The 12,067-nt window shown below is 40.7% G+C and overlaps 1 protein-coding gene across 2 annotated transcripts in view; it reads left to right on the forward strand.

The window, feature by feature from the left end:
• PDSS2 (decaprenyl diphosphate synthase subunit 2) overlaps positions 1–2,362 on the forward strand; it is a 353,108-nt gene extending 350,746 nt beyond the window's left edge. For both annotated transcript variants that reach the window (XM_073576076.1, XM_073576077.1), the window contains exon 9: positions 583–2,362. In XM_073576076.1, coding sequence (XP_073432177.1) covers positions 583–741 — 159 coding nt within the window. In that variant the 3' untranslated portion in view covers positions 742–2,362. The remainder of the gene's footprint in view (positions 1–582) is intronic.
• Positions 2,363–12,067: the final 9,705 nt, after the last annotated feature.

Here is a 12,067-nt window from a genome sequence, read left to right on the forward strand (position 1 = left end):
TGAAGTACAATATGTCATGAAAAAACAGTCTCAGAATCACCGGAATCCGTTGAAACGTTCCAGAGTTGTAACCTCATAAAGAGACTGTGGTCAGAATTGTAAAACTCGGCCTGGTCATGAAGGCCAAAGCAGGCGCAAAAGGGCTAAGGCAGGGTGTTGCCTCGGGATCGGCCTCACTTTTACACTGTGATGACCTGTGGAGGTGTGCACTGTCACTCATGGGAAGGGTATAGGTTACATTTTCTGCTTTCTTCTGAAGATGTCTGTATACCGTACAACTATTGATGGGAAACAAAAAGCGCCTTAGAAAGGTAGCAATTTTAACTTTGCAGCTTCCACACTGAGAAGACCATAACATCCCCCCCGTCACTTAACTAAACAATAAAAGCTGTCTCCGGTTGGTTCAGTATGATGCGATCTCGGTATGCCGTCATCGTCACAGCCGTGAGTTATAGCGGCGATGGCTTTTCTCTTTGTGAAGAACAATAGGGGTGAGATTCTTATTCATCATGTGTAATAAAAGTATTGTGTGCCATGTGGCAGTGTGCCACGCGTTTCATGTATGCCTGTGCTTTCTGACAGTTGCAAGAGGCAATCAAGGCTGGCAAAGGTGTGACTGCAGCGATTGACCTGTGTCGTTACCATGGAAACAAAGCTCTGGAGAACCTACATTGCTTCCCTCCTTCGAAGGCCAGATCTGCCTTAGAGAACATCGTATATGCTGTGACCAGATTTCCATGACATTGTCAGCAAATGATTCCTTAGTTTTATTTTCTTTTTCGTTTCCTTTCCATTCATAACCCTGATTATTCAGCAGAGTATGAGGTAGCCACGATCGGACTTGTTCCCTTTCCTTTTCTCATTCATTACATTGAGCAGTGGATGTGCAGCCTATTTTTTATCTTGTTTGGATTGCTTCTGATAAAAATAGAATAAGAGGGAAAAAAAAAGGTCAAATCATTTTCTCTTGTCATGCCAGAAGCACACTTGAGGCTGAACTAGTAGAAATAATTAATGAGGTTTGCTGCTGTGACCTCAGCAAATGGCCAGGAAATAAGTTCTTATTGATTGGACATAGCCGGGGATGGCGCCAGCGTGGTGGCCTGTGGTTTTCCTGCTCCTGGGAGGACAGAAGGGTGGGATTCTGCAGGTGTCAATAGGAAATCTCTTCTCCACACTGAGCTCCACAATACCATGCAGTGTGTGCCCACATCAAGGACACTCCTCATTAGCATGAAACGTGAAGCTCACCAGCCGAGATCCATGCCCTGAACGTTCTACAGCACTGGAAATTCAGATTAAAGGTGTCCGCCAATTCTCCAGTCTATGTATTATATGATGCGCTGCTAGTTAATAATGATGTCTAATGAGAAGAATAAAATATACGCACTCATTTAAAGGAAATCTGTCATCAGGTTTTTGATACCTGAGAGCAGTATTATGTAGGAGCAGAGAACCTGATTCCAGCAATGTATCACTCACTTTACTGTTTGCAGTTTTGCTAAATCACCCCACCCAATAACTGTGCATAGGCAGAAAGTGGCCAACAGTGACGAATGTGGGGGTTTCCAGAGCTAATGAATGTGGAGGACTACATAGCTGCAGATTTACGAACCCACTAGTGATCATCTCCTGCTAATAAAACAGTAATTTTTATAAAAGCTACAGAAAGCATGCCAGTAAGTGAGACAGCACTGGAACTAGAGCCTCTGGAACCATTTCATTATACTCTAGAATTCTGTCGCAAAATTCTTTGAAAAGTTGCAAAATTTTGGTGCTCAAGTTGTGCAAAAATTTCGACACAACTACCACAAAGTTGGTGTAGTTGGGGCAAGATGGGGCTTGGCATCGCCTGCTCATCAAATTGAATTCATGACAAGCGGCATCATTCCTTACGCCACAAATCTTACTCCAGTCCCCAACCTATGTGCCTCTTAATGAACCGGAAGCATCTGACTCCCATCAAACCTTTGCCTCTGTAATTATTCTGCTCTCAGATTAGGTGGCCAAAACCTGGTAACCGATTCTCTTTAAGTGGCCAAAAGGTTTCAGCATTGCCTAGATACCTTGCTTTAATATAACTCCCAGTTGGCAGCTGATGCATGTCCCTTACTGTTATTGCACAACTCTTCTCCAACATGTTTACCAGAACTTCTGAAATGGAAATAATATTTTTTACATTTTATTATTTTTTTCTTAAATTTGTCTCTCTTTAAATTGTCACTGTATTTCCATCACTGGATGTGACCAGTATGGAAACATACCATGTCTTATGTGTATATTATTTTCTAATTTCACCTTTGTTCGTGTGAACATTAGAGGAAAATATATAATTTATATAATAAATTGATCTTTGTTTTTAGTTTGTTTTATTTCGTGTTTTTTTTTTACTTACACCTGTAAAATAATTCATTTTTATCAGAAACCTATCATTCTAAGGCACGTTGAAATAAATTATGTTTTCACAAATACAAACCATATGGGATTGCCAGCTGGAGCGGAGTTTGTATGCAATGAATGGATTTTCTCTGCTAGGTGCGGTTATCCAGTATCTGAATGGGTTTCCTTCCTAACCTTAGTTTGTCAGATGAAACAACTCTGAAAACTTCAGTGACAGAATATAAGGTAATCACAAGCCTGGAACTCAAGCCTGTCTCTGTTTTGTTCATTGGAGATGATTCTTGTGGTTTGCATGCATGCAACGTGAGAACGTCGTTGACAAGAAGGCTGAGTTTACACAAATGATCTAGATCGAGACTCAGCTACCTTTCTTCCTTCTGTGGTGTAATTACAGCCCAATCCGGAGACAGCTAGCACAGCAAACAGATTTCATTACATCGCTCACTTAGACACTTGAAGTAAAGTTATTTCAGTTAAGTTATCCTTTATCTGTCTCACCTAGCCGGAAAATATGTCAGAAAGTTATCGCAGAAGAGCTTGTTGCGTTATTCTGAGCAGGAAGAGCAGTTTGTTTTATTCTTTTTTTAAAGCTTTTAGAAAAATCTGCAGCTTTTTTTATGTTTTAGGGAAAATTGTGCTTATTCCATTTTGCAACACACAACTTTTTTTTTCCATTCATCAAAAGAAATGTACAACCCTATAAAACAGATGCCAAAGTTATAAAAAAGCAAAAGTAGTCATTCTCAATTTACCAATCCTCTAACACTTTGTGCCATTATTTGCTAGTCCTTGTTGAGGTGTGCCAATCACTGACTATATCAATGATGTGTCAACACCACTGAGGTCACCGCTGCTGCCAATAATTGGCTGCAGCGGTCACAGGTTCATTCAACAGTCATCTTTGGAGCCTTGTAGACGGAAACAGGTGGGAAAACGGATATAATAAGGTGAGTATCTCACCCTTCATTATGTTAGACCATTGATCACTTTTTGTAAAAATATTATAAGGTTGGATGACCACCTTTAATAATTATTATGCCTTGAAGATCCAGGTAGTTTTAGGATGTACTTTCATGTGTCAGATTTGTTACATAAATATCTAAATGATTTCCACTTCAGTTAGGTTGTTTTTGTATAATCAGTATTGACTTCTGCTTGCCCCGTTCAGAAGTATGCATTTATCACAGAATTTCTACAACAAATTTGCTGCATGTGAATGTAACCTTACTCTGATGTAAGCATTTTGTGTATTTAATTCTTAATTTTCATTTAACACGTTGGGATTTCTTGGTGCCATGCGAAATTAGTAATAATTGAGAAATTAATCAGCCAAGTTTTTGAACAAACTAGAAAAGTTAATAAAATTAATTTAAAATATTCAGTATAAGGGATAATAATTTCATTTATAGCGACAACATATTTTGCAGCGCTTTACAATAAAGTCGGGACATGTACAATCAATAGAGACATTACAAAGTAACACATTCAACAGTTGCAGTAGGAGTGAGAGCCCTGCTAGCAAGCTTATAATCTACAAGAAAATAGGGGAGGGACACAATAGGTAAAAAAAATGCTTGTCATGTATGGTCCAGCCATCATTAAAATAGTGCATTTGAAATAGGCTACATAATCTAGTCATCAGTCAGTATCTAAGTACAATTACTACGTACTATTGGGTGCATGGAGGATGTGGAGACAGGTAAACTTAAAATGTGATTAGGTATTAATCAGATCATCTAGGGTAGTGCATACCAGAAAACTGTTGCAGCACGAGAGAAGTCTTGGACACGGAGGTGCGAGGTTCGGATTATGGAAGATGTTCGTTTTAGATTAGTTGCAGAACAGAGAGCACAGGTACGGTTATAGACAGAGATGAGGGAGGAGATATAGGGTGGTTCATAACTGTTGAGAGATTTGTGGGTGAGAGAGATAAATTTGTTTGTATTAGGTAGCGAATGGGTAACCAGTTCAATGACTGTCGCAACGTGGAGGCAACGGTGAATCTGCTGGACAGAAATACGACCCTGGCTGTCACATTTAGGACAGATTAAAGAGGAGAAAGTTTAGTAAGAGGGAGACCTATCAGTAGATCGTTGCAATAGTCCAAACAAGACTGAATGAGAGCAATAGAGTTTTTGCAGTTTCAAAGGTGAGAAAAGGTCGGATTCTGGAGATGTTTTTAAGATGTTGATAGCATGAGCAAGTTAATGATTGGATGTAGAGAAAGTTCTATGTAAAATATGACTTGATGTACTTAATTTTGTGCACTATTTGTCCTACTGGAGGTGTCTGTGTTGGAGAAACAGGACAGAAAACAGAACAAAGATAAGATCTCATCGCCACACGATTACAGACAAAACAACAACCTGTGGCTAAACATTTCTGCAGTCTAGTACACAACATAAACAATATGAAAGTTGTTATATTACAAGGCAACTTCAAATCACAAAAACACTGGAGGGGTCTGTGAACCAAAATTTATGCCAGCCTTTCTACAAAATCTGAGGAATCTGCTCTAGAGACAGTAAGCCATCATGTCTGGGACAATACATTTTTCATACCACTTATCTAAGCTAATGAAGGATTCATTCTCTGAGCTCAGTTTTTGTTTTTTAAATGTCCATTTATTATGTCATGCTGCTTTTAGTGTATATATTTGTGTTTCTTCAGATACCTTGTTATATATTCCATGCCTGTCAAAGAGATCTAAGTAGTCTCGAAATCTTACTTTTTAACAGCACTTATTTTATTTTTGTTAGCCATTTAACTGCAAGATTATTATTTTGTTTCTGCCACTGAGTACAATTAATTTTTAATTTTTTTCAACTGGATGAAATGGTATCAACATTTTTTTTAAATATGACAATGAGCATGCTCTTTAAGCGTTATGGTTGAACCACACAAGGCTATTGTAATATCTGGTATAGACAGTTTAGTATAGAGAGGAAAAATGAGGAGTTCATTTTTGGAGAGATTCAGTTTCGGCTGGAGGGAGAACATGATGTTAGAGATAGCAGACGTACATTCCCTGGTATAAAATGGGCTAAAAAGTGCTTCGGATTTACAAAAGTAAATTAGGACTCGTCATCATAAATTCGTGTGAAGATAGGTGGTGTATTTTTTTCTGGAACTTGTGTCTTTAAATTTTCTGTAACATTCATATGAAGACAACCCCCAAGGAGAGAATTATGAGATTTTGTCATAAGAAAGGGTGTGATCCTCCATACACCATAGTCATTTTCACTTCCCCTCGATAAAGCGAAAGGAGAGTAGCGAAACGCGTGTCGGGGTGTCCCGGGACGTGGCTGCCAAGTGTTTAGGTGTGAGTATTTCCCTCTCCCTCCCCTTATCCTCAGGATCGGTCCTTTGATATTTATTGCACAGCATAAGATGTGGGACATTATGGAGTATAAACGGCTATACAGGTCCAATTAAATTGCAATGGGCTATTTCCTGGAGATTTGTGGGGGAACTCATGATTGTATAGAGGATTACTATATAGGGAAAACGTATTATGATACTAACAGCTTTTGAGGAATGACTTAATGCTTGGCGTGACAGTTCTCGTTTTTTTGGTGTCTATTGTTATGCGTTGTCTAATATGTGAATAATTTTAACTATTTGTACATGGCAATAAAGATTTTGTATTTTTATTCTAAACTCCTGCGTTTCTCTGGTTTGCTATCATTTAGGCAGTTGAGTACTTTGGTGCAGTTACAGGGTGTTTTTACACCCGGGGCAATTGATTATGAGTCTGGTGTTTGATATACTAATAGACAGTTTAGTATAGAGAGGAAAAATGAGGAGTTCAGTTTTGGAGAGATTCAGTTTCGGCTGGAGGGAGAACATGATGTTAGAGATAGCAGACGTACATTCCCAGGTATAAAATGGGCTAAAAAGTTCTTCGGATTTACAAAAGTAAATTAGGACTCATCATCATAAATTCGTGTGAAGATAGTTGGTGTGTTTTTTTCTGGAGCTTGTCTTTAAATTTTCTGTAACATTCATATGAAGACAACCCCCAAGGAGAGAATTATGAGATTTTGTCATGAGAAAGGGTGTGATCCTTCATATACCATAGTCATTTTCAGCCATTAATCATATCTTTAGCTCAGAACCTAGTACATTTCAATTAGCAAAACTGTGATTAGTCAGAAAGCTGTTTTCATAGAAAAAGTTTGAATGTAGTAATAAAGGTAGCACAATATCACTTTCATTCCATATTGCTATAAAAAAATTAAATGGGAATCCATTTTTATGCCAATTTTTATGCCAAAATCAAATGTCCACATCTTCTGTTAGACATATCGTCAGTGTTTCAAGAAGAATTTATAAACAATGATGTAATAACATACACCAACTAACAAAAGGGTAACAATGTTTTGAACTTTTGACTTTCAGGCTCCGTATCTCACCATCCACTACTGTTTCGAATGTGAGATTACAATCATTTTATAGGTAATCATCTTGGCTAGCTCATACAGAAATTTGACTTGCAAGTATTTAGAATATGATTAGTTATCCAGATTCTTGTCATGTCACTGTATTGCTACTGTTTTTCTCCTAAAAATCTAAATTTGTATTTTTATTATTTTGTTAGTATTTTGTAAATCCACCTTTTGGCTTTCAACACTGCCCAAATCATTATGGGCATGCTCTCGATCAGATTCATTCATGTCTCGACCGAAATCTGATCTAAGTACTCTTTTACACTTTCCGAAAGTTGGTGCATTTGGGTATGTATACAGCTTTTTCTTCAAGTCTACACACAAGTGTTCAATTGGGTTGAAGTCTGGGGAATGTGGGGGTCAATACAACACCTCTACTTCATTGTGATTGAACCATTTCTTCCCCAATCTCGACCTAAACTTTGGGTCGTTGTCCTGCTGGAACACGGTCATCCTTTTTATACTCATATTGCTCGAGTATACGAAGTAACTTGTCTTGGAGGATAGTCACATATCGCTCAGCATTGAGACCACCATCGATCTTGGTCAAGTATCCAACAACTTTGGCTGTGAAACAATCCCATATCTTCAAGCTTAATCCACCGAAATTGACAGTTCCTTCAATTTCTCGATCTGTTAGCCCCTTTTTCTTTTGTTTCTTTCAGATACATTTGCACTCATCAGAGCCTAGTCTATTGACTTGTCTCATCGCTCTAAATCACCCTTTTCCAATTTTCTACTGTCCATTTTTTGTACTTTTTTGCAAACTCAAGCCTGTGCTTCTTATGATGATACTGAAGTCAAGGCTTCTTCATCTTTTTCCGGGCTACCATTCCAGACTTGTGTAAAGTGTGTCACGCGATGCTTGAATCGATGTCAGTGATCTGAATGTAATGAAGCATATGAGCCACCTCCACTAACGTGTTTGTCACGCCAGAACTGATAGACCTTGTGATGAGCCGACTTGTTGACTCCGATATTTTGCATAGACGTTCACCTGTTGGCTTTTTGACGGATGGACTTCATTTTGTATACTTCCAACTGTCAAGCACTCACATTATTCAGTTTAGCAATTTCCTTGGCCAAGAGACCGCTATCGATGAGCTGCATGAGTTTGTTTTTCTTCCCTTGGAAATCTTCATGGCTGCTCCTCGGTTCGAACCAGTGACCTTTCAATTGGTAATCAACTAATCAGTGGTGACATCAGACAGCCCTGTCTCGTTCCATTTGATATCGTAAAAGAATCTGAAAAGACATCATTGCATTTTACTTTAGCTGTGGGGTTATGATATAGAGCCATTATCTTCTCCTGTAGGTTAGGTCCCATACTAATCTGGCGGGGTGCACTATGGAGAAAGGATCATTTCACCTGGTCAAAAGGCTTTTCAGCATCAACCGATATAATACATGTGGATGACTTTGTTGTTTTACTGTGGGACATAAGTAGGAGTGTCTTAATAGTATTGTCTCTCTCCGCGGGACAAACCCTACCTGATCAGTATGAATTAAGTCTGGTATATAGGTGGCCAATCTCATTGCTATCATTTTTGAGTAGAATTTTACATCTAGGTTGATTAGTGAGATTGGACTGTAGCTGGGGTATAATTTAGGGTTTTTCCTGGAATTAGGATTGAGAGAAACATGAGCCTCCAGTGTCTGGTCAGCAAATGGGTGTGCTGAAGAGACCTTGTTAAACACTTTGGTCAAAAAGGGTGATTGGGGGCTAGTAATTTGTAAAATTTGGTTGTGTAGCCATCTGGGCCAGGACTTTTATTAGTCGGGGACATTTTGACTGCTTGCATAAGTTCCTCCTCACTAAAAGGCAAATCCAGGGTCTCCCTGAGGTCCTCCGATAATAAGGGAAAGCAGTTTCTGATATATTGATCTATTTTTGTTTGCTCACGTGTGGGGGACATGTCTGCGTAGTGGCCCGCGATGTTATAGCGCACTTCATAATAGTCCCTGAACGACTGAGCAATCTGACCTGATTCATTCACCTCTACCCTCTAGCCCTCCGGTATTGCGAATAGAGGGTATATAGGTATTGGTGCTCCTTGGATAAATACTTCTTGTGAACGGGCCCCCGCACTTGTCAGCAAACTCATAAAAGAAACCCTGCAATCTTTCCCTGTATTTGGTAAATCCTTGATCTACTAATTTTTTCTAGTCCTCTCTTGCCTTTTTTTAACTTCGTAAAGGTTGCACTAGCTAGATCACGTTTATGTTCCTGTTCCAAGGTGTGTATCTGCGCAAGTAGCTCCTTCATGTGGTCAGTCTTCTCCCTTTTAAGCCTGGAACCCTCCTGTACTAAAATCCGCCTAATTACGCATTTTAGGGCCTCCCACTGGTTTGGGTCACCCTCATGGTTTATTAAAAATTCTTGGATGGTGGTTTTAATTGTGTTAGTTGTCTCAAGATCCTGAAGAAGCTTCGGATTTAAGTGCCACTGCCAAGGTCTGTGATTCAAATTGAGGATCTGGAATGAGAAAAAGATGGGAGCATGATCTGACCATGTCATTACCCCTATGACATTGTGGGATTCCAGCTAAGAAAGTGATGTGAGACCAGTAAATGGTCTACCCTACTATAGGAATTGTGGAGGTGGGAGAAGTAGGTATAGTCTCTGTCCCCCAGGTGTAGGATGTGCCAAAAATCCACTATCTGTTGTCTGTGAAAGTCAGCTTTCAGCACAGCTAAGAGGGAGGGAGGAATGGAGGACTTACCCAAGGAGGAGTCAAGTGTCTTCATAGAATCGTAGAGTTGGAAGGGACCTCCTGGCCCATCTGGTCCAATCCCCTGCTTAAAGCAGGATTCGCTAAATCATCCCAGACAGATGTCTGTCCAGCCTCTGTTTGAAGACTTCTATTGAAGGAGAACTCACCATTTCTTGTGGCAGCCTGTTCCACTCATTGATCACTGTCAAAAAGTTTTTTCTTGTTCATTATCAGATTCAGGACGCCTCCTATTATCAGTTGGCCCTCCGCGAAGCCCTCCAGCCTTCTCAGATATCGTTGGCATGCCTTGATCTGGCCTTTGTTAGGAAGGTAGAGATTAGCCAAAGTATATAATTGATTTGATACAGAGACTTTCAGGAAAACAAAACGACCCTGATCATCCCTATCTTCCCCCACAAGTGAAAACTGAATATTCTTATGAATCACTGGATCTGGACCCAGGATTTGCGCTGTGAAACCAATGCGTGTAATATTTGTTTTTTACTACGGGGTGATGTTCTCTTTTAAAATAAGTCTCTTGAAGAAAAAGAATGTGTTCCCATGTTATTCATACCATATAGAACTTTGGATTTTTTCTGAGGGGTATTAAAATCCCTGACGTTTAAAGAGGCTATCTTGATTGAGGACATTCTGTCAACCCCAAGGATAGTTGCTGTAGAGAATAGTCGAGAAGGCCAGAACAGGTCTGAGGGTAGAGCCTCAGAGGGTAAGCGGAAGGTTAGGGAAGGACTGGTAGAAAAGAAATGATGGGGAACAGAAAGCAGAAAAAGAAGAAAAAGTAGGTAAATATAGCGACCTAAAGAACATTCAGGAGCCTAAAATAAGGGTAGGCAACGTCCTCAATCCTAGGCTGAGGAAACGGTATTCAGGAAGTCCTCTAGTAACACGGAGAAGATCTCCTGATGCCTGCAAGTGCAAGCATTCTATATGGGGCTGTCTCTCAAGACGCTGATACACCGCCCACATGGACCAAGCATCATATCACATTTGTTTGTATAGATCCAAGCATCTAGAAATAAATCAAGCACGGTAACCCCAATGCTTCCCCCTGTCTCCGGAAAAGCACACAGGTAGGTGGAGTCAATACTACATTCTCATTGTCTGAAACCTGAAGCCGAAATATGGAATACTGCCATCTTAGCCTGCAAGTTGGCTCTCCTCCACCAAAAGATCTGTTGTCCCATTAGAAGCAAGGTGCGTCTCTTTGTCATGGTTAAGTCCCGATCGACATACAGGCTACCTTGGTCCCTGTACACTTGACAGGGTCCACATCTTTACAAAAATTAAAGATGAACAAAGAGCAAGTGTCACTGTTCTGCAGATTGTGTGGACGATGGGCGGGAGCTTGTGCGGCTGCGCCCACCCCGTTGTGGCAATGATTGCTGGGAATGTCTGCGTCGGTTGTTGTAAGGCACCTCCGGACTTGGCATGTTTGTTGGCCAGTCAGTTATCTGAACCTGTGGGAGGTTCAACATCTCCAGAAATCCCTGCAAGCACTGAAGATCCCTCAGCGACGCCACTCCCCTCCGATCTCATACCTGCAATTGGAATGGGAATCTCCAATAATAGGGCATATTCCGTTCTCTCAATGCCTCCATGACAGGATGTAAAGCCCTGCGTTTGGCTAGGGTTCTCCAAGACAAGTCCGCTAAGAACTGCAGATGGACTCCGTCAAACTCAAAGGGACCTTTGAATCCTGGCTTGCGACATTTTGGCCTCTTTGACCCCGTAAAAATGAACCTGGCAGATAATGTCCCTCGGCCTGCTGGTGTCATTACTCCGAGGCCTGACAGCCAGATGTGCTCTCTCCAGGATGATTTCCTCCATTGGACTCCTTTCCAAAAGCATGTTAAATATTCCTTTCAAGGTGTGCATCAGGTCCTGGTTTGTTATGGTCTCAGGCATACCCCGGACGCGGGTATTATTGCGCAGATTTCAGTTCTCAGCATCCTCCATCATGTTAAACAGGGCGTTTATCTGCTGAGTATGATGGTCAATGAAAGTCTTTTGGGCAGCTTGCTCAGATGTCAGTACAGTGGAGGCTCATTCCAGCTGTGACACTGTCAGTGACTTGGGACACAGTGACAATGATTGAATCTCCGCTTTCTATAGGTTCTCCAACTGTGCAATATATTCTTCCATATCAGTTTTTGTGGGGAACTCTGACATTTGGGACTGCAGATGTTTTATTTCATTCGTCATGTTCAAGGGACTGGAGGCTGTGCAGGCATTATCCCTTCTCTGCTGAGTTTTATCCCACCCTCTGTCCTGTTCATTCTGGGAGGGGACACAGACTGAGAAGAATCCCCTGCGGCCATTTTAAGTCCTTGGGGTTTAGCACAGCCTATTGGGTCAGTGAAGAATTTTTGGATATTTCCTGTTTGCTGCCCCAGAAGCCATGGATGTCCCTGCAGTGGAAGGGGAAGAGGACGGTGCGGGATTTCTGCTATTCCTGCCCATAATACTGCTTTCTCCTGATAAGAA

This window comes from Dendrobates tinctorius, unplaced genomic scaffold (genome assembly GCF_039654945.1).
Source record: "Dendrobates tinctorius isolate UK_male_01 unplaced genomic scaffold, ASM3965494v1 ptg000046l, whole genome shotgun sequence".
In the NCBI taxonomy this organism is placed as follows: Eukaryota; Metazoa; Chordata; class Amphibia; order Anura; family Dendrobatidae; genus Dendrobates; species Dendrobates tinctorius.